We start from the raw sequence: 27,169 nt of genomic DNA, 5'->3' as shown, positions 1-27,169 counted from the left end.
CACTCACCTTTTCACCATCTGTGTTTGCAGCGTTCTGCTTGGCATTCTTCAGTAATTTGGACAGAGGTTCTGGACACAGACAAGTACATTTAAAGTGAATTCTTGCAGTTGAATAATGCAAAGTGTGTGCTTTCTAAAATTCTGTAAAGTTCTCACCTTTCCTGCGTCCTCTTCTGGGAGTGGGACCGTCCTTGGTTTGAGGGGAATCCTTCTTGTCACCATCAGGGCTGTAATGAAACCCGGGATGATCTGGAGAGAAGAAGGAAAAGATATCACACAAATAGTAAAATAATGCTGTATTAAAATATTATATAATGTGTTTTAAAAACATAAATGTAATAAACTGGCACTTACGCATTGCATCCATTTCCAAAATGGCTTGCTTGGCCTAAAATAGAAGATTTAAATGAGGTTGAGTTCAACAGGTTAAATTAGGGACAAACATATGGTCTGACACTAGGTGGCGCCACAACACAGATTTAAACGTTTCTCAGTGGCCTTCAGCATCAGAAAGAAATCCTTAGTTTCCACAGTAAGAGATGTGCTTGTGTTTGAGTGAAAGTAAATGAGTGAAAAAAATTGGAGCACAGTGAAGAAAAAGCAGAGGTTAGAAAAGATGGGAAAGGGAGAAGTGGGCGAGAGGGAGTGACGTTTTCAACACACCCCACTCAAAGTCTGTATACGCCATCAGCGAACAAAGAGAGAGCTGTCAGGAGGAGAGGTGCTTCGTACCTTCGCAGGGATTTTGGCAGGGTGGTTTTCAAGTATGAGTCTCTTCAGGTGTAAGATCCACATGCGCTTGTCTTGTTGAGATTTGGCCTGAGGGCGTCAAACATCACAGGGAAGATAATATCAGACATGCACTTTAAAAAGCAGGTGAGAGAGGGTTGGGATAAGCCCTTACATTTTTTGGAACAGCTCTTTCTTGCATCACACACACATTATCTTTTCTTTTTCAACGCTTGCCCACAGTGGTTGGGCAACAACAATGGCCACAATTAGCCTCTGAGCACTCGACGTGTCTGAGCAGCTCGGCGTCGTGGAGTCCGGACTCTCGGCAAAATAATCAAACACCTGCAAATTACCGTCACACTTTCTTTGCGCAAAGCCGCTGGTGGCTACAGTTTTAAACGTGTAATTACGCTCACAAAAGCGGCTCTCAGACATGCACTTGAACTTCAGATAATCTCCTGACATTCTGCGGAGCGGCTTGATGTGTGAATGCAAATGTGCGAGTGAGTTCGGGAAAACTCTGAGAACTGTCCGAATGAGCCGAAGACAGAAAACAGCAGTAGATCCTCTGCAGGACTCTTTCTCCGGAGAAAGTCCGAACCCCATTCTGCAGAAATTATCCCGAGTTCATGCCTGAAAGCGGCTAAAGTGTTTGACTTTTTCTGAATGTGTTTTCCTACCTGGACTGTATGCTGCAGTTTGGGATTCTTGTAGTGGAACACACTGAAGCTCAGTGGTTCTTTTGGAATGATTTCCACCAGCATCAGGTTGCAACACTGCAAAGCAGAAATGGGACGTCACGTAAAAAATACTGTCGCTGCGCACAGACATTTGTGTGTTTAGCGTCTCTTTGGGACATGCAGTGCCTGGAGCATCAAGACTGACCAGGATGTGAGCCTTGTACGTAAAGCTTTCTTCTCGCTTCTTGGTGATCAGCAGCAGCTTGTCGAATAGGAAGAGCGTTCTCTCGTTCTTGGCTCGCTGCAGACGAAAGGTTCCTTCGAGAACCAGCTCTCCGTAGCCGATCAGATCGGGGCCCTTCCAGTTGGTCAGCTGGCTCTGGATTTCCTGTGGCGAGCGTACACAGGGTTAAATAATTGTGTTTATTCTAAAACAAACAGGAAACGCAATTGCACAATAGCTGTAAAGAATGGGAGAGTAAAAAATATCTGGAGTCCGAAAAATGAATCTTTGACCTACAATATATAAAAAGTAACATTAAGGCATTTGGTGCAGTAAAAAACGAAATATGAAAATGAGATATTGAAAGAAAAAGATGCTGAAAATTTGTGTCCAAGTGTGTTAAGGTTTGTAAATAAATCATAAATTAATATAATAATAAGTAAATCACAGAAAAGCCGTACTAAAACGTTTTTTTCTGAGAAAGTAAGACGGGAGAAATTGAAACAAACTTAATAGAAGTAAAATAACAATAAAGACTTATAAATTACAAAAAGTTAAAGTTTATATCAATATCTATCATTTCTCTCCAGACACTGAACCCTACCACGCACACATTCCTGCATTCATCGGAGCATTCTGGCTCCCAGCTGATAAAAGAAACAAGCTTCCCTTTTATGTGCCCCCCCCCCTTATGCAAGGTCATCATTAGCCCAGTGGAAAACGCAGTGACTTGCGTAAGACGTGAGGAGGATCAGAGCTTTGGTCGATTCAAACCCAGAGATCACATAACTGTCCTGTGCAACAATAAAAGAAATGGCTCCTGGGAAAAAAAATCGGAAAACTCCTGTGTCTGTTTCAGGCGTATAGGAATAATGAGAGCCGAGCCAAGCGTGTGGTTTTGTCCTGTGTGTGTGTGTATGTGTGTGTGTGTCGTACCTGCAACCTGACGGCATGCTCGTGCTTCCTCTTCATGTCGTTGATGTGCCAGGCCACTCGCTGCATGGTGTCAATGGCTTCCTGCACAACCTCGTAGGTCTCTGTGTCCTTCTCCATGTGGTTGGCTATCTCCTGCACATGCAACACACACACACATCCCTGGGAGTTAGCACATTGACACATGCACGTACGTTCACACATGAACACTTGCAGTACATACACCTATGTGTGTGTTTTTCTGCACAGAGAAACAATAATGCATGCACCGTAATGCAAGCACATACACAGGAACATACTGAGAGCAGCATATGTCGAAACATTTGGCCTCTCCAGTGGAGCCGAGCTAGAGAGCCACAAAGCCATTTGCATTGTAATACATAAAAACATTAGTGTCCTCTCTGTGCTCTTACAAGTGGCTGCCTGCACTTGCATTTCTGCGGGTTATGAGTAATTGTTTTTGTGATACTGTGTGTTTTGGGAGAGAGAGAGAGAGAGACGGAGACTGGAGACAGACAGAGACAACAGACTGACATACGTGCAGCAGTAGGTGGTACTTGAGGATCCTCTGCACTGGCTTGAGCAGGTAGGAGCCCAGGGGCAAGGAGTGCCGCAGAGATTCCTGGCGCTCGCGGAGAAACTTGGCCAACGCCTTGTTCCTCATGCACTCGGTGAGCACCGCCACCGACCTGTGGAGGCAGAACACGGCGAGTGAGATGTCAGCGAGGGGAAGTCAACTGTCATTTGACAACAAAGACTAATGAGACTTTTAATGTATATTCTCACAGACAATAATAAAAGGGGAAAGTTTTCCTATAAAACATAAAAGGGAAAATCAAGCAGTGATGGGGATTAAACTCACGGCTGCCTGTTTATTGAGCTCGCCTTGTAAAGCTAATGCAGTCTGATGATTATTAAAATATTATTCATTTGACTATTTGTATTCTAACTATATGGCAAATGTATGCAAAAATAGTCATTGTGCATCTTGTACCCGCGCCTGTGCACATTAACTGTATTCTTTCAGACATGCATGCAAAATCACCAAAAGACAATTCACTGTGATACGCTGTGTGTATAGTTAATAAGACAATCACTTAATTCAGAGCAATTTGGACTTTACAGTATGATTCCACTGACAGTCGATAGATAATCATATTAAGTAATTGATCATCAAGTCTTGTTTTAGTCTTCAGACAGCAACATTTAATTTTTGGTGCTCAAACCATGAATTTAATAACTTCTAATGAACCTTTACAAATGCGCGTTTTGACCTATTGGTGAAGAAAGAGGCTTTTTCACCGACAAACGGAGGCTGTGTGTGTGTGTGTGTGTGTGTGTGTGTGTGTGTGTGTGAACATATGCAGAGCAGAAAAAAGACAGAGAAAGGCCGTTTTGAGTCGCCCAAAAACGTTCACTCTCTTCTGTGTCAGTGTGTGTGTGTGTATGTGCGTGCGCATGCATGTGCATGTCTGCATTTCTGAATTCCAGTGCAGCTCCACACAGGCCTCACATTGTTCTGGAGGAAACCTGACCTTCGAGCTCAGCATGACCATGATACATCTGCAGCCTCTGCCAGCGTTGGTGCGCAGAGTGTCTCCCTGTGGTTGTGTGTGTGTCGTGTGTGACCTTGGTTGGGGTCACCAGCTGTGGTGTGGATGTGGGCGAGGGTCTATCTCAAACAGCTGACAATGGCCTCCTCACACACAGGCGCGTGCACACGCACACAATCAGCATTCGCCATTAGTCATCATTAACTTGTAAATAGTTCCCCCACGTGCGTTTCCTATCGCGGTTCTTATCTTATGCACGGTTGAATAAAAATGGAAGCCAGAGGAGAGGGTGTGTTTGTGAGGTGCTGTATACCTTGGCATGAAGACTAGCCTCAAGTTTCAGCCTTTTTAAAATCATGCACAATAGACACACTGACAGACAAAAAATAAACTCTGCATTATTCCTCCTCAGCCGCTCATTCAGGTGTCCCACGGGGCCGCGCTCACACAAAGCAGAATAAAACATTAACAGGTTCAGCTATGATAAGGGGACATCTTTAACAGCCCCATCTGTCAGTGCGTGAGCCGTAACTCTGTCAATAGGCCGCACATAAAGGAATGGCATGGGGGGGGGGAGGAGGAGGACGGACCCTGCGGCACAACAGCCAGTAGACACTTTGACTCCTGCCGAGCTGCCGACTATAGAGCGCGTCAGCCTGTCAGTGAGGGAAGAAAGGTAACGCATTGATCCACACGCACAATGAGGCCATGTGAGACGCTGGGAAGACGAGTGCGAGGAGGTGAGATCAGGACGGAACAATGGAGACGAGAAGCTGGGTTTTGTACAGAGGACTGAATAAACACCGTCTCTCTCACACACACACACACACACACACTTTTGCCGCTGTCTTACCGTGGATAGTTGGTGCAGTACTGGGTGTAGATGTGGAATTCTTCACTCTGCGAAAAAAACAGAACAAGGACAAAATGAGTTCAAGTATTTCCGGATCAGGAAGAAGAACAAAAGACGCAGTAATGTCCCGTGATAGTTGTCGGCTTTTGTGTGTGGAGCTGGAAAAATTAGTACGACTTTTAAAACACACTCGGCAAAACAAAGTACAGCTGAGGCGGATCACGACGCCATTTTTCTTTTCGGGACCAAAAATTATGAACTGACCAATCAACAGATGTTAGCATTTTCCAGCCCTGTTGCTCATATGACTTTAAAAAAAGCACTTTGACTTTTTAATCTGGTCCATGTCCCATCGACTTACATGGAGGAGGCAGGGTTTATGGCTTATACTGCAGCCAGCCTCTAGGTGGCGATCAGGACTCTTTGGCTTCACTTTCAGGGAGCAGTCATGTCGTCCATCTTTATAAACAGACTATGTATTGTTTAAAAATCTGACTGACTCTATACAGTGGTGTAAATGCAGTTTAATTTCAGACTGAGATCAAAGTCTGTTTCCCCTTTACAAAAACAACCACTGGTTCAATCCTTTAAAAGGTCAAGATTTATCACCATTGTTTTCATTGTTCATTCTCATGCCTCTGCAGTGGTTTGATGACTGGATTGGTGTTTGCTGCCCACAGACCAGGCTGCTCTCTCCCTTCACTGCTTCTAATTGAGAATCACCAGTGTAGCTTATGATCAGGCTGCATCCTGGCCTTTGAGTCTCTGTTGATCCCCAGCAGCTCCTAGTGCTGGTATTAAATGCCCCCCCCCCCCCTCATTCTTCGATCCCGCCCCTTTGATTGAGATTCTTTCCACCTTGCAGACCTCACATCAAACCACATCAGACGCAGCTGGACTTATCAAAGCTGGGATGAAGTTCTTCCTCTCTGCTCCAAAAATTCTCCACATCATCCACCGGTTTTCCTTGATTTCTATTTCTGCAACACACTCTTCTCTTCCATTGTCGTCCCTTCTCCCTCATTCTCGAAAGCTTTTCTCTTCATCCCTCTTTCACACGTCGCCATCTTGGAGGCCTCAAGATGACCCCCCCTTCGCCTTCCCCCGAGGTTGCATAACGTGAAAATCTAATTGAACTCTATTTGTGTCCATAAACACTGAGGAGGGGTCGCAGGATGAGGACAGCTATCAGGAAGCGACATCGTAAACACACAGGACAGACGACAGACATAATGTATACACACATGTACAGGACATTTTGGACATTCATTCATATGAACGCACTGTATGCATAGTGTAGTAAATGTGGAGTGGATGTATGTGACTGTTATGGTACTACGATAAATATACATTCCTATTCATGCTGAAGAAAACATTCAACCTATTTATATGCAGACAAACAGACTATATGTAGACACACACAGACACACACTAATATACACACAGACACACACACACAGACTCATGATATGTTTTGCCTGAGGTGCTCCGTGAGAACCGTCCTAAATTGAAGAGCACGACTCTCCTCCTCGTCTCCAGAAGTCTGCCGCCACAAAACCAGGACTAAACACAACCAGATGTGCCACCATCGGATTTCTGATGACACACAGCAACACACGCTCCTAATGCACACTCTTAATATCCCTCTGCACTGCGAACGCAAGACCGCAAAATACACAACTGCCTCCGTGGAAGACAGAGTTGTGCAGAGCTTGCATGCGTGCACACGCCGACACGCAGCCGCACGTCTGCGCCCACTCTTTGAACCCGACCGGGAAACCAGCAGACCCTGAAATAACTCATCTGTAATATACTTCCCTCGTAGAAATATATATAAAAGCTATGTTTAATCATATAATCATCATATCCAAACGCTGCATGTGAGAGCTCTGAACTGTGCACGTGAGGGAAATCCAAAATATCATGATACAAATTACATGGAGGGATTTCGACTTTCCATGGAGCTTTGGCCACTAATCACAACACAGTACAAGGAGAAAAAAAGGTCAAGTCGCAGCAGCACCCACTCATCACTTTAACGATGGAGTAATAAAGCAGCAGGTTACGGTGTTGCAGCGTCGAGACCGGACCGGTCACGGTGAGTCATCGGGCAGGCACCGAACCCCAAAGATCACCAGGGGCCAAATAATAAGAGATCTTGTTTTAATTGTGCTCCCTCTGCTTCAGTCAGCGTGTAGCAACCCATAACACCGTGTAAAGGCTTAGTCAACACATAGCGCTGAGAGGACTCAGGCAAACAGAGGGGAACATGAGGAGAGATAGCCAATTATCTGAGAGGGGGGGCAGAGATTTATAACTACATCTGTCTGTTCTTCAAAGAGGGCAGGGGGCGGGGGGGACTCCGGGCCACGCTGATTAGAAACCTATCAGCTGTGTGTCTGTGAGACCATTTCACAGCGGTGAAACAGTGAGAGAAAGATTTGTGGTTTTCTGGGTCTTAGCAACAATGACTAACCTTCACTAACACAACCTCTTTACCAGAAGTCAGCTTCATAAAGCCACACACACACACACGCACACAGACACACACACACGCCCTGTTTCCTCTCTGCTTTCCTCTGCAGCTCTTCCCTGGTTCTATCCATCCGCTGTCAATGAGGAGCGTTGAACTGGGACTTGAGGTCCTTTCAAAACATTGCACTCAGATTGTATTTAATGTAAATAAATCCCACTGTTAACTTAGTTTAACCTCAGTTGACAAGTCACCAGAGTTACTTTTACACACAACAACACACACACACACACACACAGCTGTTTTCCTTGTTAATGAATATTAACGGTCACCGCCTATTCCAGAAAATCTCTGCACCTTAGCACTGTACGTGCCCATAACTCTCTCACTGTATATATTGTTTCGTTTTATATTGTTTTATATATATTGTTTTATATATATTGTTGTTTAATGTCTGATTGTTATTTATGTGCACCAACCACACCAAGGCAATTTCCTGTATGTGCAAATATACTTGGCAATTAAAAGAATTCTGATTCTGATTCTGTTTTTAAGGTGTTCTGTCATTAATTCCAGTAAGTTGTGGTCAGTGATTTGAGTGTTGTACGCCCCCTAGAGTCGCCAAATGGTGGGGCGTGACACGGACACTATCTGTTGACGCTTTATGTTGTGCTAACTGCTCCGTTAATCAGTCAGTTATAGGACGTCAGCATCCAGGCTTGTTTATGGATCCCAGTTAATTATGCAGAGTGGAGCTGTGGGCCGCTATAAACCTGGTTTGTCAACAACAGCTGCATTTAGGGTCTGTGACTGTGACTTGTTGTTTTTTTTATATACATGGTCAGACAGTTGCTCTGTGGTATTGGGTGTAATTGCAGTGGGGGTAGGAAGGGGAATGTAAACTGTTTTAGAGGAAGTGCTGGAATGCAGTGTATTTATCATGGGACATAATCATTTTATGAGGCATGGATGGGTGAGGAGTCAGGCTGGAAGAAAGGTTGGAACACACACACACACACACACACACACACACACACACAGACACACACACGGAGGGAGCAGTGATACGTCGTTCAGCAGAGTTGCAGAGTCTAACTTTTCTTGTGCAGCTATTACCAGTAAAAAAAAAAGAAGAAAAAAAAGTGATTACATATTTTGGCGGTCTTTAAAATTCCTCTGGAGTTGTCCTTCCTCTTGCACTTAACACGGACATTCCTGACACTAAAGTGATGCTACTGGCTACGATAAACTGCAATGACTGTATGCAACGTCTGCATCGGACTTTTGGGAACTGGTCTCTTAAAATAACCCGTTTCTCATTTTCTGTTAGTGCATGTGTGTGTGTGTGTGTGTGTGTGTGTGTGTGTGTGTGTGTGTGTGAGTGTGTGTGTGTGTGTGTGTGTGTTTGTGTGTCAGCCAGCTGTTTGGACAGGTTTCAACAAGCAACGGAAAGGAGTTTGCATGTGGACACAGAGACAGACAGTAGTACAGAGGAAATGCTCAGAACGGTTAAAAATCCTCCATTACAAGTAAAGTTCTGCTTTCAAAATCCCACTGGAATAGTTTCAAAAGAATCTGTAATAAATCACATTATAAACAAGGCACAATAGTGATAGTGCGGAGTTGTCATGTGCTCCCCAGGTCAGCGTGGGTTTTATCCAGCTTCCTCCCACAGTCCACAGACACTTGGTTTGGGGTTCGGTTGATTGGAGACTAAACTGACCAGCGGTGTAAATGTGAGCATGAATGGTTATTTGTGTGTTAGCATCCTGCCTCCCACCCAAAATCAACTGGGATTGGCTCCAGCTCCCCCCCGAAGGATATGGATAATGAGTGGTATGGATAATGGATGGATGGATAATACATTTTTTTATTGTAATGCTTTAAGGTGTAAGAAGCAGTTTATTATTATATTTGCTCGAGGAGAAGCTAGTTTTAAATATTAGATATAAACAAAGGTAATGTACATTCGTAGATCGGAATGAAAAGGTCACGTGATTAATATGAGGGGGTTGTAAAATGATTCATGTGGAAAAAAAGAAGGAAAAATCTCTCTGATAAGACTCAAGTAAACTGATACTGCACATGTGCTTCAGTTTCAGTGTGTGTCACATTGTGAGTCTGTGGCATCAGTTACTTTCCCTCAGTGGAGACAAAGAGACGGAGGAGGCGTTGGACATTTTTTTACCTTGGATACGAAGCACTCTGCGATGGCCACTGGGTCGGCGTCACACTTCTCCAGATCGTGAAGAAGGTCCCTGAAATCAAAGGAAATCAGAGAGATCAGACTTTGATGTGAACCCACACATTTTCGACTTCTCTTAACAGTAAACAGATTGTGTTTCCCCTCTTCCCACCATTCTTTGTTGGCAACAATCACAGCGAATTTCAGGAGAAAGAGTCACGCTGGGAGCGCGAATGAGGCCTCAGGGCGCTCGGCTCTGAACAAACGGGAAACTTCCATGAATTCAAACTGGTGCTCCTGTATGTGGCTGTGTGTGTGTGTGTGTGTGTGTGTGTGTGTGTGTGTGTGTGTGTGTGTGTAACACAACTGCTGGAGTGATTGTTTCATGGCTGAAGCATGAGGTCACTGTGACTGCTTTAAACTGCTTTTACATGCTTCCTTTTACTGGCCAGGTTTTCTGCCACACAGCAGCTGAGAAATGAAGAGGTGGGAGACAAGAGTGTGATGCCAGACCACCAGGGCTGATGCTCAGCTAGCCATCTCGTCTGGATACAACACACACACAACACACACACAACACACACACGCACACGCACACGCACACACACACACATACTTCAGAACGGTGCCGGAGGAGACAAATATGCAGACGTGGACTGATTACACAGACACGCACACAGACACACACACACAGACACACACACACACACACACACAGACACACACACAGCTACAACAACGCCCTTCCAAGAAATCAACAGGTGCCTCGGCCCAGTTTCACTATCAACAGGTCATTGTTTGTTGAGCCTGGCAGAGACGAGAGTCTGTCGGTGTATTAATATGTCGTCAGACATTTTGGGGCCAAGTCCAAGTTGAGTCTCAGGCGACTGAGGCCAAGTTGAGTTTGAAGCTAGATTATATTTCACTGTAACTTAATGATTTGGTTATGGCTTTGTAAGATTGTGAGTGGGACTCACCCAAGACTTTAAAATAGCTGTCACAAGGCGCTAGAGTTCAATAAGATAATTAATTCATACAACTAGTCCATTACTTGGGATTTGTTAACAACCACAAACATCGTTATGTGTAAACATTTCTTGTTTAAACTTATTCTCCTCGGGGACATGTCAGTATTTGCCTCAGAATATAAAGTCATGAGACACCATATATAATAAAATATGATCTGTGAAAAACACTATATTCAGATTGAAAGCAAAATCATCCTTTTCTAAAAAGTACTGGAATGTCTTAATTGTTACTTTGTCACATCACCATCTTTGTCTGAGGGCTCATATTTGTGACGAAGGTCTGTGGTGAACTGCCACTGTCTCCATGTTGTACCTGTTGAAGTGGTAGATGTCCTGGATGTTGCCGAATAGTGAACCTTTGTCCTCGGAGCTCAGGGCCAGTCGCGACTGGTTACTGATACACTCCAGGTAGTCCTGCACAGGAGGAGAGAGAGAGAGAGAGAGAGAGAGAGAGAGAGAGAGAGAGAGAGAGAGAGAGAGAGAGAGAGAGAGAGAGAGAGAGAGAGAAGTCATGTTAGAGCTGGACGGCTGTAGACGTCTGTTTTTTTTTGTTTGATTATCTGAGAATAGACAAACAGCAGGTAGTTGTACATTCTGCTGTTCAATGCACAACCTTCACCTAAAACTAGAACCGCAGATCGAAGGAATTTCCACTGTAGAAACAGAAACAGAATAATACCCCCCCGCACTCTGTTTCTGTTCTACTGAAGGGGAAAAATCATCATCATCATTTTTATACTTTCTTTAATTTTCCTGTGAACACATAATTATGCGACTCATCATTCAGCATGGCCTCCTCTGTTCTTTAAGTTGTAATAGCAACACCGATTAAAACACCCATGGTATAAATAATTTTTTATTTCATTTAAATTCTCTAATTTGATTTGAAGTGGTATATAAGACGTTAAGTTATGTAATCGCGCTGCTTGATCCCCTGTGGCTCTGTTGTGTGTAAACATCCTGATCGGGGAGATAAGGCTGATCATCGGGTTCGAGTCCCACCACAGCCACACTACCAAGCTGCAGGAAACACAGGTTCAACATGTTGGAAAACAGGTATAAATCTGCTCAGGCTGATTTAACACCAACGTCTCTTATCACTGGCTCCATCAGTGCCGTCAGCGCTGTAACGACTCGACACTCAGTCTGCCCCGGAGACAGAAAGTGAGAGGCGGGGTGGGGGGGAACACACACCACAAGTCACCGTTGGTTTCTGTTGCATCAAATCCCTGACATTTATTTGTCGTTACATTCTCGTGTGTGTTGTTTGTATTGTGTAATCACAACCATGAGTCGGATCAGAACTCAGAAAACCCACAGGAGCCGTGAGAGTCGCTGTGTCTGTGTCTCTGAAGCGCCTCTTGCTCGTCCGTCTCTCTGACAAATGAGCTCTGATAATATCTTTTCCTGCAGGCTGCTGAAAGATGGGAGTCAAACCCGAAACACAACTACACGTAAAGAACACATAACACACAGGTGCACACACACACACACGCAGACACACACACACAGCTGTGGGACAGCCGGTCAGTAGGAGGAAGTATCGACCACAGTCGGTAACTGGGCAGGACACACACCCACTGATTACAGCACACACACTGCCCTGATCACCTGCTTTTATCTGTTGAATTTACAGCCTGCTGCTGTGCTTTATCTTCTCTGTTAATGTTATAACAGCAGCAGTCCTACAGAGGAGGCATTTCAAAAGAGAGTCTCAGCTAAAACAACATGATTCAAACCTGAAGGGAGAGTCATTTGAATGTTTAAAGGTGATGAAAGAGGCGGTGGTTTCTGTCGGGAGGATTTGATGGTTAGAGGTCACGTCAGGAGGTCATGTTTGGATTTAGTTGACTATCGAAGGTAATGTGTAAGGTGATGCTTTATTAGCCACGGGTCGCAGATCTGACCCGGCCTGACCCGTTCACTCAACACCCTCAGCCTGGCTGATTCTTAACAATGGGCAGCAGTCACACACACACTCATATACACAAACACACACAAACACACACACACACACACACCTTAAGGAACACTCCCCGCTAGGCAGCAGACATAACATGTACAGACTTGATACTTTCTCCTGTTAACTATTAACCACCACAAGTACACACTTCTTTCCTCTGCACCAATCACATCCCGTCACAGTCGGAAGTCATTCCTCAAAATAATGTCGAGTGCCGACGTTCAAATCTCATTCATTGAAACAACTTGTCACTTTTCATTTGAAATGCCCAGACAACTTCTAATGGCCTGGCAGTGGGAAATCCAATCAGAGCTTTGTTGTGGGAACGTGAAGTTGCAGAGCGAGCTCGACAGGCTGCATCGTACAAAAGAAAAGCACAAGCAAATACATTAAACAAAAGCAAATGGGGGGGAAAACATGTTCGCCCTTTTGACAACACATGCACATTAAGGAAAAAACACTCAGGACACAACCAGATGCATAAACTTCTGCAGAACACAAAAGAAATGACTTGCAGACATTTCCAGGGAAACAAAGCTTGACAAGCTTGTTTATCACTTTTTAGTGTCTCCAGGAAACGTATTGTTTACTAAATCATTTTTATCGAGTTCTGCGAGAAGACTTGACGTTTGACGTTTGTTGTTCTGGCAGCACGCTTGTGCATCTGGTTGTGTTGTCCAATCCTGCAGAACTTTTTTGGAGGCATATTAGGGTTTCTGTTTTTTGCAGCAGTGTTTGGTGTTTGGTGTGTTGACAAATCCTTTCTCATTTCTCTTCCGTTCTTTGGCTGCATGGTTTTCAGGGCCACCATAGACATGAATTAATTCCCGGACCAACTGACAAACCGCTCAGTACTTTCACTTGTACTGTAACTGATCTAAATTAAAACATACGGTTTACACACAAGCTCGCACAGTGTGTGTGTGTCTGTGTGTGTGTGTGTGTGTGTGCAGACCAACACACCACTGCTGACTGATGGGACACAGGTGAGCCCAAGGGAGTCTGGGTAAATATTTGTGTTTGAGGCTTTACCCCACCCTCTTCCCCTGCAGAAAGCAGCGCGGGCAGAGGGATTATGGGATGATACCTCGGGACCAGCTCACACAGGACAGTGCTGATAATAGATGGCTTGATGCTGTCCAGTGGTCTTCTCTTCCCGATAAGCAAACCATCATGTTAAAAGCTCTATTCACACAGAAGCAGCCACGGCAATCCATCTTCTGTGCACCCACTGGAACCGGCATTAAAACGGGTGAAGAAAGGCAAAATGCGTGCGTCGCTTCCAAAGTGCTGGGCCAGGGCTGGGTGGTCCGACACACTAATGGAGGTAGGTGATGTGCAGGAGAGCGGCAGTGGAGGGTTATTAAGTGCTGCTCCTAAGCTCTGTTCAGTGTTTTCCTAACCTACTTTGGACAGTGTTATCTCAGACCTAAATCCCTTCCTACCTTCCTCTCTGTCTCCCCCCTTTTCCTCACCTCCTGAAGGGGGGGAGGAAAGGAAGGAGGAGCAGCAGAGGGTGGGACATTGATCAGGGGTGACTGGCCAAAGCCACAACATCTAAAACCGCACTCCCTCTACTTATCCTGTCTCTCGGGAATATGAATATCCTGCCTTCTTTTTCCCTCGTATGAACCTTTTCAACCCTATACAACAAACGCACACAAACACACACACACACGCGCACACACACAACCCTTAACCCAGGAGCGCATAGTTGGGAAGGACAGATGTGGAAAAATGTGGACGAGGCTCCGACACATGCATCTTACACCACAAACAACTCATATTTAGCTGCAGGGCACGAATACAAAACACATGTCACATGTGTGCTGCACATTCGAGCATGCACAATATCATTTGTTATGTTCCACAGAACCATAAAGAGCTGAACGGAGAAAGAAAAGAAGAAGAAGAAGAAGAAGAAGAAGAGTGAAAGGAGAGCAACCTTTGGTACAAGCCACTGCACCCAGGCTTAAACAAAGCCTCTGAAGTCCTGACTGGAGGCAATGTGTATCCTCGCAGTTCAAAGCCAACTTTGACAAAGGGAGTGTATTTGAGTGTGTGTGCATACAGTATGTGTGTGTGTGTGCTTTTAAAAAAAAGAAAAGAGTTGTGTGGTTCCGTGTGTGGGTGGTTGTGTGTGTGTGTGTGTGTGTGTGTGTGTGTGCCTTTGCCCACAGCACAAAAGCTGTGGTGTCGTGTAACTCGGTCCAAACCCCGCCTGCAAACACAGGTGACCTTATTGTATTGAAGGTTCGCTGCAGGCAACGAGCTGCATGTGTCACGTTTGTGTGTGTGTGTGTGTGTGTGAGGGAAAACCACAAAGATATAAAGGATGATTGTTATCTGGTAAATTAAAGCCCCATATTCCTCCCGAAGAGGCCGAGGTCAAGGCAGGCGCTGGACTGCAGCACGTTTATGACGTCCCACTGCTGCTCAGATCCGAACTGGGTCAGTGAGGAAATATCTCTGTTCAGTCACTGTTTTGCCTGGAAAAGATGGGACCTTCTAAAAATTCAAAACCATTTGATCTTGTTTGAATTTCTGCCTCTTACGAGAAAATGAAAAACATGTTTCTTCAGACTATTCTATGTTAATGTTTTCATTTTTTCTCCCTTTTTTTGATTATACTGAATAGCTGTTTGTATGGATCAAAACCTTAACTATAGTTAAGATCACACAAAATCCTAAAGATAAATTGATTGACCCGTCCTGGGGGAGAGCGGAGAGGTCACATTTGGAGCTGATATAATCTGAGTAACCTTGAGTTTGTCCAAAGCCTCACATCTGATCTGCTGCCAAAAGCGCTATACCTTTGATATCTTATACCCGTCCCATGTGTAGGATCCTTCTGCTTCTCATTTCTTGCAGAGGTTATGTTATGTTTTGTTTTTTCTGTCCCTTACCTCTACGATGCTTCGCAGGTCCTGGACGTATGTTCTCTCTGTATCCAGTATCTCCTGCACCACTCGGTCCACGTATGTCCTGGGTCCCTGCCCCGTCCGCTCACCTCCCACAGGACCCAGCTCTGGCTCTGAATGTTCTGTCGGAGTCTGTTGGCTGCCCTGTCTCCCTTGCCCCCTCCCTGTGTCCATCCCTCTATCATTTCTGTCCTCTTCCTCCCCGCATCCCAGCTGCCGAGCCGGGACCAGCTCCAACCGAATGGCCCCGGAGTCCCGGTCCGAGGCCACCGGGTTACAGTGAGGGGCAGGGACGAGGGTGGAGCGGCTGCCCAGGGAGCAGTGACTGTCCCGGGAGGAGGCCGACGACGAGGTGGAGCTGTAGCTGATCGGCCTTTCGGCGCTGTCGGGAGACGAGTCCATGCTGAGGGCGGAGCAGTAGCGCGAGGAGGCGTGGCGGAAGGCCGGGTTGCGGAGGCAGCGGGCCGGGATGTCGCCCGAGCTCAGGACAGAGCCAGAGTCCGGGACTTCAGGAAGGGGCGGCAACACATCAGGCAGGTAGTGGTAATCATCTGGAGAGAAAACCAGACAAAGACATACGTCAGATTTATGGCCAAATATGTTATATAATATTATTATTAAGGTCAAGTTGCCTAAGGCAGTTTTCCGACAAACAGATCTGGGGAAATAAAAACACCAGCTGGCTCATTCATCTCAGTGAGACCAACACAATGCCATGGCGGGGGTGTTGTTACAGGCAGCTCCACCCAAATAAGCAGTTCAGCAAAAAAGGTTAACATGACTCACGACTGAACAAGGCACAATAACGGCCAATCACACAGAAGCAAAAGTTGAATGGCCTCTAAATTTCACCTTTGGGCACATACAGACTTCTTGTCCCAGTGTTTCTAAATAAAAGGCTGCACATAGAATACATGATGTTGTCCGGACCAATGATGCTACCACTCTTTTTGGGGCCTTTCACTGTCAAACTTTGCAAAAAAAACATCAAAGTTTTGGCTTTATTTGGACTAGAAAGTGCCCAATACCTTGCATTTGCATATGTGGTTGTGTGACAAGTAAAATCGGTAACATTTTATTTGTAGCTCTCAAATATCACGTTTGTCTATGAACAACCTTGGAGGCCATCTGAGGGCAAAGGCCAACATTTGGGCCAAGACTCCATCTTCTGTTCACTGTTAAGTTTCTTGTCACAAACGTGTCCAACATGCAGGTAAAGCAAAGCCTGCCCAAACATGATTGGTCAAACTTGAAACAGAAAGCCCTAAGTCTTGTCCCTCGCCCTAAATATTCTGCACATTCACACGATGAATGTGTTTATAGAGATTCAACATGTGACCTCCTCAAATTAAAACCAAACAAAGAGCAACAGAGGAGCAAGTATGCAACTTACGATTCAGCACTTTAATATTCTTACCGCCAAACTCTCAAAATGACCAGCAGTCAGATGAGGACCACTGACTCACAGTTGTCCTCAGTTCCCCCAAAATGTTTCATATACAAGGAGCTGGTGAAAACTCCCAACACACACGAGAAACGTAAACTTTAGATTGCGAATTGTGTGTGCGTGCATGTTTGTGTTTCAGCATTTTTCCAGCGGAGTACAGAAAGAGCTTGAGTTTAATGACAAGCTTAGTGTAATACAGAGGGCACTCCACACTGAGGCCATGAAAGAGAGCCCTATTCCACACACAAGTTTGTGTGTTTGTGTGTGTGTGTGTGCGACTACAGGAGTCTATTTGGCGTACCGCGGTGCCAAACTGGCTCTCAACCTTGGGTCTGTGGAGAGATCCGTTGAGATATGATTACTGACTCCCGAGGCCCCACAGTGAGGCCGGCTGAAGTGAAACCACACATGCAGCGTATCGGACAGAAGCTCTCCAAGTTTCCCTCAACGGTTTCCAGGGTCTCGCTTCAAAGGGCAGCTTTGACGGGAAGTGCAGGGAGCAAGTAAACACAGTGTCCAGGCGAGGGGAGGACAAGATGAGAGAGCCTCAGCCCGTCTCAGTGGGAGTTTGACACCGGTCTTTATAATCAAAGCCCGCTACACCAGAAAGCCCGGCAGCACCGGTGTTGTGGCAACACTGATCTCCAGAGCCCTATAGGACAGTGTCACTCTCTCTCTCTCTGGCTCTCTCTCTCTCTTTCTTTCTTTATGCCAGCAGCACCAGCTCAGCTTTAAAACCTGTCTCACTTCAAAGCTCCGGAGATCACACGCTCACGTTCAAAAACATGAAACGTGAAACTGAGGTACAAGCTCAAAGAATCCTTGGTACATACCCACTCTCTCACCTTTCAAATAGGCACCTTGGAGGTCTCTCTGCTACGGTGACACCTCTTTAGAGAGCAGCAGACGTGCTGGTTAGACTGGTCTGTGACCGAGAAGATCACAGGGCTGAGTTTGAAAACTACCAACGCAAAGATACCCGGCTAAGGAAGGACACCGGTGTGTTTCTCTTGTGAGTTAGAATTTAAATAAGCCCTAGCGGATATCTGACATATTTGTTTTGGCCAAGTTGGCCGAATTTAAAGAGGCAATCTTAAAGATTTCTGTCCTGGTTAATTTGGCGACACCTGCGGTTACTGGTGGTAACTCCAAATGAGGCTAAAGACTAAAGGTCACAGAATTCTTCGGGTATAAAAACAAGCAACCTCCCGAAGTGCTTTACAGTACAAGTCACAATCAACCATCCATACTCACATTCATGCAGCGCTACTACATTTAGGATTTTAACTTAAACACCATTTATTTTCTGTCGGCACAGCCATGAGAAGCAATTTGGGCCTCAGTATCTTCCCCAAAGACACATCCACATATAGACTGGAGGAAGCAGGAATCAAACCACCGACATTCTGATTAATGGAGGACCCGCTTTATTTTCTGAGCCACAGCCGCCCTCGTCTGGCCCTGATCATGAATAGTCTCTTGATCCATTACGACTAACAAAATATTGACGAGTGCAGCTTACGAGTCCAAAAATCACAAATATCTCTTTGCCAGATCCAGGCCCTCGAGTCTGTCCGTCTGTACTGAACCATTACAAACATGTTTTTCAGAGGATGATCAAATTAAGCCAAAACCTGGTTATATTGTTTCGTGGATGTAAAATCAACAGTATTGAATTACACCTTTGAAAAAACAACAACAATGGGGTGAGACTCCTGCTGAATCACAGCTTTCGCTTCAACTTTGCTCCTCTGGTGTGCCAAGAAAAGCCGGGGGGGAACTGGAGCGTCCAAAAGCTGGAGTGGCATGAAACAGTGTTTTCCTCAGACAGGCCTGGACGCTGATTGACTGTGCGTCTTTCAAATGTGCGTGTGCGTCCATCCAAATACTCACATTCCCCCAGTCTGACCCACTTTTTAACAATTACAGATCAGAGAGTCCAGTGGGTGAAAACATTACACACACACACACACACACACACACACACACAAACACATAAACCAACATCCCTGGCTTGTTGATAGCCAGCACACGGCTATTGAGTCATCATACACACAATACACAAAGAGTTTTATTACATTACACACTGTGGCATTAATGGGTAACTGTGTGTAACTTTGCCCTTTGACTAATCTGTGATTTATCCGTCCTTATCACAACAGTGACTATGTCAATCTATCCCGTGTGCGTTTCACTCTAAATGCATTAGGTTTATCACTGAAGATTACGCTACCTGAAGAAATGACCTAATGGTCCTCACATCAGTTAGATATGGGCAGGGTGCACGTGCGACACACACACACACACACACACACACAAACACACAGGCTTCAAGAGCAAATACAGAGAAAACCATGTGTTTCCGTTTGCAGTGAAACCCAAACATCTCGGAGAGAGAGATTGCTCCATCCCTTGTTTGCCCAGCCCCTCCTTCCCAGCTCCGGGCTTCGTGTTTGGGGCTCGCTGTGGCCGTCTCCTGGGTGAACTGGCTCTTGAACACACACACACACACACACACACACACCAATAAGCTGCACACCCTACTCAAAACACACAGACACAAACACACACGCAGATGGAGAGGGAGCGTAGAAGATGGACAGGCTTTGCTTAGCTCCTGTCCAGATTACGTTCAACCCGATCCTTGTAAGCGATCTCTAATTATAGTGCCGAAGCATGCAGGTTAGGACCGTTTCTCCTGTGTGTGTGAGTTTGTGTCTGTGTGTGTGTGTGTTTGTGTTGTATGTCCGTGTTTGTGTTGTATGTCTCTGTGTGTTTGTTTGTGTTGTATGTCCCTGTGTATGCCAGATGAGACAGAGGGTGATTCACAGAGAGGCTGCAAAACCTGTCTTCAATCTCTGGCTTTCATTTAACTTGAAAACGAAAGCCCCCAAAGAGCCGAGGCCGCTTCCCTCAGAAGTTTAATATGTTGATGACCGAGCTCGTCTGGAGGGAAAACAGCGAGAACCAGGAGGAACCAGACTGAGAAGAGAGCAGGCCATAAACACAGATGGTAAAAATACTGCCAATGTGCTGCGAGTCTATTATTAACAATTTGTGCTATATTTCTAGAACAAGCAAATCCCTGTAAATATTTGTGTGTTTATTCTGAATGCTTAAAAGAGGATGACAAATTGATTAAAACCTGTATTGGCAGTAGATCATTTATAGATTCGTGCAGAATGCATCTACACTTTTCTTCTCAGTTCAGATTATGGGATGCATCTATGGAGGTGAGGGCAAACTCATTAACTCGTAAACCTGCACTTATCTTTGCACCACGGCACAAAACAACCCTGGATGGACCAGATTTAACAAGCAAAAGCTTCTTTCAGATACACACTGAAGCCATTTTCATGAAAATGTCCAGATGTGTGACAGCAAATGTCCGAGTCAGTTCCTCCAGACGTATTCCAGGAAACTTTTCTTTCCAGTCCCCCCGTTAAATATCGGGAAAATGAGTGAGCCCATGTGAGGTCACAGCAGGACGATTTTCGACAAATTCACAGCGAGCGAGTGGGCGTGTTGATGATGATTCACATCACAGACACGAAACTGAGGTGTAAGAAACGTAGAAGAGGCCAACAAAGATTTAAAATTGGACAGATGACGAGATTTGGGAGGTTTTTGTGGCCGACGCTGGTGTTGATGTGCTGAAAACAAAAACACGTGCTTTCTGCAGCAGGATTTTCATCTCCTGCCTCCTGCGTGCTCTAAAAGCAAATAGATAAAGTTTGATTGATTGAATTTAACGTAAGAACTAAAGATAAGATTGAATCAAGACCATTTAATCTATACATTTAATCTTTGGTCAGTGGTGTGTTCACAATACACAAACACTAAACAATACACGCACTACATATACAGCACATACCCCACCGCAGGGTTATAAACTGATTCTAGCCATTGTGCTGTACATCCACATACATGACCACTTGCTACAACTGACACCTGATCATTCCTCTCCATCCCCTCAGTCAGTGCAACAGGTTGGTGAAGCCCCTCTGCCCCTCTAGCCCAGTTTAATGACTCATGCTACACTTAACTTCTCCAGTTTCCACCGCACGCTTTACGGCCACCTGAAGAGCCCTTGATCCTGAAAGTGGTCAGCAAACAGCTGTGAGGACCCGGGTCCCTTTACGGCCCTGATGAGCCTCACAAGTGCCTCAGACAGGTCAAACAGCCCTATGAGTGCTTTATAATGGGCACGTGAACATCCTATCAATCCTGAGTATTATGTCATCTGCAGATGTTGGATACAGAGCAGCTGCAAAAAAGACCTTGTGTTTATTTTGAACCTACATAGTGTCCCTATAATCACTGGGTTTAAAACACAAGTAACGTGTGGAGGTGGCTGGTTCCAGGGAGAATCCCTCGGCAATAAAACAAAGTCCGAGGAAAATCAAAGAGGGGAATTAAGAAGATACCCACTTGGTTTGGCTGACTCGGAGACGAGAGGTCAGTGTTGGTAAAGAGTCCTGAGAATCGTTATAGTGACCACTACATGGACAGATCCAAGGTCCCTAGCAACTATTTGGGACCCGATAACAACACTTACACTTCATGCATCTTTCAAGCTACACAAATCCCAAAAAGTATAAATTGGCTTTAACTCTTTAAACCTATGATGTGAAGCATTACGCACAAATAGCCTATTATGAAATGACCACAAACTAAATTTGATCTTAAAATCTAAATTTGCAGCACCAGTATTTAGGACAACAAAATGTGTTTTTTGGACGATATTTTTCGTCTGTATCTCATTGGTGATCGCTGAACCTTTGCCCCCTTCACATTTATTTTGCCACCAACCAATGGGAGCAACCGCACGATCCACTGTATCACCAGCCACTAACCTGAATGAAAGAAGTTAACTGTGGAACTTTCTGGTGCGACTGAAGAGCTGAAGGTAGAGAGAACAGCACCCTGACATCAGTGAGGAGAGATCAGCGCAACAAGCTGTCACTCACTCCTCCATCTTTCTTTGTTTTTCCTCCTTCCTTTCATCGCCTCTACTCCCATTTCCCTTCCTGCCAATTGCAACAGATCCTATCAGATGTAAATCCTGCCATCATCTCGATCCCTGCTATTTTCTTTTTCTTCCATCTTCCTATTACACATACAAACGCAGATAATGTTCAGCTGGTCGGCCAAGTACGCTGTGTCCATGTGAGCACCGCAGGACATTCCTCCGGGCTCAGACCATCCCTCGCCAGGCGTATACTTTACTATGTAAAAACACACACAGGCCGGCTTGTGTATGCGGCTACAGACCACCAAGGCTCATATTTGCATTAGGAGCACATGTGTTCAGAACACTCCCTTTTACTGAGACTCTTCTGAACGCAGTTCTGTGACTGTACAGTCCCACAAGAGGATATCACAACAGTTGTTCATTGTCAATATAGATAGTAGACAAAGTAATTCAGAGAGTTTTAAATATTTTTAGTTAGTTTAGTTGCCTCACATAAGAAATAAGTTTTGAGAGTGAAAATACACCCGATGAAATCTTGCATTTTACCAGCTACATGCCAATGTTTGGTGTCTTCCTTTTCAGCAAAACACATGACCAGAGAATATATGCTTTACTGTGACATGAAATCATCACATCGGACCCCAAAATAACCACAAGAAACATCACTCAGTGGGGTCAATTTCTAGGAGTAGATTCAGATCTTAAGACCTTGTATAAAAGTTGAAATTAAGGTATTGGGAAGATCCAGTGACAAATGAGCTAATTAAAGACAACAACAATTTAACAGTTAGCTCCAAGTAAACTTGCAAGTGTGATGTCATGGAGGCTGGAAATGATCTTGCCAAGGCACGAGTATAAACAACCCACAGAATAGATGTTTTAACAAATCCATGGTGATCAGTAAAATCCATGTTCACCTTTCGGCCACAGACCAGTTGGAGTTTAACAGCTGTGATATTTATCCTGAAAAGACCTAAAACTTGGCGTGAATTACCGAGGCTTTATTCCCAGAGAGGAGTGAGTTAACCAGACAGGATCTTGACCACACACTCTGCTCACCGGCCCTTTAATCAAGCATGTTTGCTTGTGTGTGTGTGTGTTTTCTGTGTTTATGCTGCGACCAGATGGCAGCCGAGCTCAGTGCCATGCAGCTTATTGCTGACTTTGCAGACCCGTGACAGGCAACAGCCCTGAAAAAAGTCCAGACGCTGATAATAACCTGATGAATGATGGGTCCTGTAAGTACAAGACAGAAATGAAAATGTTTGTTTTCGTCTTCGCCAGCTTCTTGGTTGAGGAAGGAGGATGTGAGAAGAGGACATGTGGGAGAAATGAGAAGGAGCGGACCCGAAGGAATGGAAGTAGGAAGAAAAGATGAGAGGAAAAGCCAGAGGTCACACACCACCCACTCCCTTGCTTCTTTCTTCTTTCCCATCTCCCACTCGCTCTGTCTCATTTTGAATCCTGCTTGTTGTCAAACTTTAACCCTGCTAAAGTGACGTTAGTGGCACTTTAAAAATGTTTACCCAAACTCTTGTATTCACTCGTGCACCCACACGGTCATATTTGAAAGTGGCCGAGACAATTTTCCGAGACTTTGTTTGTTCCCTGCAGCCGCCGCCGATCCTCCGTGGCGCGATGACGCAATCTGAAAGTCTTCGCTGTCCGTTTAGCCACGGCCTCACGTCTCCCACCGTGGCCACTTAAGGTCACTTCTGATAGAGACGCAGGCTTGATCTCAACTGACGCTAAGGACCTTAAAATGTCACTCAAGATTTCACAGCGCGGCCGAACAACTGCGGAGGAGCAGAGGCGGAAGAAAGGGACGGAGATGGGGAGGATGGAGCTGAAAACAGAGGGCGGGGAATGTGACAAAGACCTGGACGTTCTTTATAATGCAGATGTTTCGGAGGACGAACGGAGAAAGACGAACGGTAAAAGGAAAGAAATAGCATCCTTCCTTTATGATATAGCTGCACAAGCTGCAACAATCATGTCAACACACGTCACGAGTGATACAGACAGAAGTTTAAACACGACGTGTGACTTAATAGACTCTTGTGGCTTTCACAGCCTCACAAAACATGATGTGTGTAACCGCACACACGGCCGGGGAGGCTAATTAGCAACAAATGGCTTTTGGCGCCGCGGTAAAGTTTTTTTAATGATTAAACGCCATTTAACAATCTCTCTTATCGGCAGGTCGTGTTAATGGGATGGTAGGAGAAGTCTCAGGCGGAGATTCTCTCTGTTTGTTATTGACACTGTGGACATCAGTGAGGAATGTGCTGCGTAGTGGCCTCTGTGGGAAAAAAAGAAATGTCCACCCCTCGAGCTCACACCCCCCTATTTACAGACACACACACACATATAGGCTTTCACACCCACCCATGGGACACCCATGCGACCCTCCACGCACACACCCTGGCTCCCCCTCCGAGGGCGACACACTAGCCTCGTTCTCTGACCTGATTGGATTTCAACTCAGAGGAAAAAGCTGAAAACTCTCTGCATCCACCTCCGCCTGCACGCCACCGTCTCACACTACACAGCCTCTACATGCAACGTTCTGGAGGAAGGTGAAGCGTGAGATTGAGATGGGGAAAACTATTGATTTGTTTTATAGATTACTCCAACAGGACCTGGCCCCGCCCACCAGCCATGCAGCATCTGTGGAGATGCAGGTTTCTGGGTGGGGTGGGGGGGCAGATGTCCTCCCACAGGACTGGCCGAGCTACGAGGATGTAAGGAGGAGGACGGACGGGTCCATTGTCTCCAGCACCTCTAAACCAAAGAGTTTGCTCTAAACAGTAATTATTCCCTCCTCCTCCTCCTCCTCCTCTTATTCTCTCCTCTCTCCTCTCCCCCCCCCCAACTGCTGCCCTCAAGGCTCTAATTTGGGTCACAGGCTGCAGAATGGCATCTCACCACCGAGTCAAACCAACACCCAGCATGAGGAAACTGACACGTGCTGGCTTCAGCAGATATGAAGGGATAGAAAACTAAAGTACAGCAGAGTGGAAAGGTGTTTTATTTTTATTTTATACTTAATCTGTTTGTTTTGGAAACAGGAAGAGAGGGTTTGTGACAGATTTGGCTGCTCGTGAGTTTCCATTCTCAGTTCCTGAAAAAACACAGAGGCAGAAACACACACCTTGCATTTCCACCGTTGAACCCACCTTCAATTTGATCTTTTAGTGCCAGAAAAGTAAAATGTATAAAAGCATAAGGCTCATGAGAGAAAAGCACAAAGCTCTGTACGTCGTCACCTCAGCATCATTTGGGAATTGAACCTGCGACGGTTTGCACGAAAGCAAACACGCTCCCTTCGACACCAGGGGTGAGAAAACAAACCAGGAGGACGCTGTTCATACAGCAGCTCTGCTGAGAGACGCACGCTGCAGAGACACTTCACACAGCGCTGTCAGCTGAGGGAGAAAATATCACACACACCAAAGACACAACGCCAAACCATCAAAGACGCGTGAGTGGATCTGATATTTACACGCTGTTGTCTGATGTTTGGCCACTAGAAAATAACCACTTTCCAAACTCGTCATTCAGTAACAAATGTGCATGGTTTATTTCTCCACATAAAAAATCAGGGTTTGGTTCTGAAATGCAACATCTTTGATGCCAAAATAAAATCCCACAACATCCCAGATTCATTTCAAACTTGTCTGATTGTCTCTAATTGATGCTGGAAAACATTTGTTGTATACGCCTGAGAAATAAAGATGTAAGTTGAACAGCTGGTGCTTACCGGTTGGCATCGTGGCTGGTTAGTCTCTCCTTCAAAGAGATGAGAGCGACAGAGGGAGAGTTTGTGAAAAAGAGCAGATCTGTGTAGAAAGAGGATTTCCTGGGCACCTCACATTATCCAAAAAGTATTCCAGATAATATTCCCAGTGAAAACAAATTCCCTTAGATCTCCCAAAGTCTCTCAGTCATTATGTGTCCTCTCTCCCAGGAGTAGACGTTCAGTCCACTCCTCCAGAATATCAACAGGACCATACGCTCTCCCTCTCTCTCAGGCTGACTTCCTCCTGGACACACACAAACACTCCTCCGGCTGATATGTTCCCTTCTTCTCTTCCCTCTCACTTCGCTGAGGATCTCCTCTCTCCGCGCGTCTCTCCCTCCCTCTATCCTGTTGCAACAACTGTGTGCATGTGTGTGAGTGTTTGCTTGAATGTGTGTGTGTGTCCGTGTGTGTGTGTGTGTCAGAGTGAATGGCCTCTGCTCCCTCCCTGCTGGGTATTCCCCTCCCCCTGACTCCTCCTCCCGCTCCCCCAGCAGCAAATTACAAGGAGCTGGGAGTTCCACATCAAGTGCCTCCTCTCCTCCTACCCCTCCTTCTTTCCCTTCTTCTTTTTTCATCTTTGTCAATTTCTTCTTCTCCTCTTATTCCCTCATTCCAAAATCAAACTTTCAGCTTGGGGTGTGACGCTTCGACGAGGGCCGGCGAAAACCCTTTTGTGTGCGTTTGTGCGTCTGCTGCACGCTCAGCAGGCGCACAGCTCCAGAGATCACACACACGTACACACACTTTACAAGGCCAGGCGAGGGATCTGTGTGTGGGTGTGTGTGTGTGAGTGTGTGTGTGGAGGGGGTTACGGCTGATCAATAGGCCGGGAGCCAGCTCAAACAAAAGCTCCTCGTTCAGTGCGAGACACTGCACCGCTCATTGTGTCCCACATCAGAGAGACAGGCTGGACAGAACGAGCGTGTACACAACTGTCTGCAGTGGGAGCGTTAGAAGGGGACCGAGCAATTCTCAACCAGAGTCAAGATGGACATCAGAGAAAATGGGCAGAGAGGAGATCCACTCTTTACGACAGGGGGTCCCGAGTTTTGGGGGTTTGCAACCACTTGTAGGCTGATTGTTCAAATGTTTTATTACTGGTGCTAACACAAAATATATGTCAGAACTTTGTGTGCCTAACTGGGGGCGTGGCTTATGGGCTCCAGTTAAAGATGCTATAGAGTTGTATAATGATAATTGAAGGGACGTTTTTGACATATTCGTGCTTTCCTAGAGGACAATTCATTGATCTTGATTAGAATCCTCTAAAAGTGTATGAACCTTGGTGCAGCTTGATTGTTATCCAGGGGACTGTTGGGTCTTGGCGGAGGTGTGTGCTCCACTGACTCATACTACTGAGTCAAAGTCAAGTCATATCTTGTCATGTGGGCAGGATAG

General features: G+C 45.5%; 1 protein-coding gene across 1 annotated transcript in view; it reads right to left on the bottom strand.

The window, feature by feature from the left end:
- The window catches only part of LOC133024722 (pleckstrin homology domain-containing family G member 1), a 31,686-nt gene extending 5,947 nt beyond the window's left edge, over positions 1–25,739 (bottom strand). The window contains exons 1-13 of the mRNA XM_061091891.1: positions 25,730–25,739; positions 15,530–16,095; positions 10,974–11,074; positions 9,636–9,705; positions 4,975–5,021; positions 3,107–3,257; positions 2,572–2,703; positions 1,618–1,800; positions 1,413–1,508; positions 733–819; positions 355–388; positions 157–249; positions 8–69 (exon numbers count right to left, since the gene is read on the bottom strand). Of these exons, the coding sequence (XP_060947874.1) occupies positions 8–69; positions 157–249; positions 355–388; positions 733–819; positions 1,413–1,508; positions 1,618–1,800; positions 2,572–2,703; positions 3,107–3,257; positions 4,975–5,021; positions 9,636–9,705; positions 10,974–11,074; positions 15,530–16,095; positions 25,730–25,739 (1,632 nt within the window). The remainder of the gene's footprint in view (positions 1–7; positions 70–156; positions 250–354; positions 389–732; positions 820–1,412; positions 1,509–1,617; positions 1,801–2,571; positions 2,704–3,106; positions 3,258–4,974; positions 5,022–9,635; positions 9,706–10,973; positions 11,075–15,529; positions 16,096–25,729) is intronic.
- Between the last annotated feature and the right edge of the window lie 1,430 nt (positions 25,740–27,169).

This window comes from Limanda limanda, chromosome 18 (assembly GCF_963576545.1).
Source record: "Limanda limanda chromosome 18, fLimLim1.1, whole genome shotgun sequence".
Lineage (NCBI taxonomy): Eukaryota > Metazoa > Chordata > Actinopteri > Pleuronectiformes > Pleuronectidae > Limanda > Limanda limanda.
This window is presented reverse-complemented; position numbering and strand designations above follow the sequence as displayed.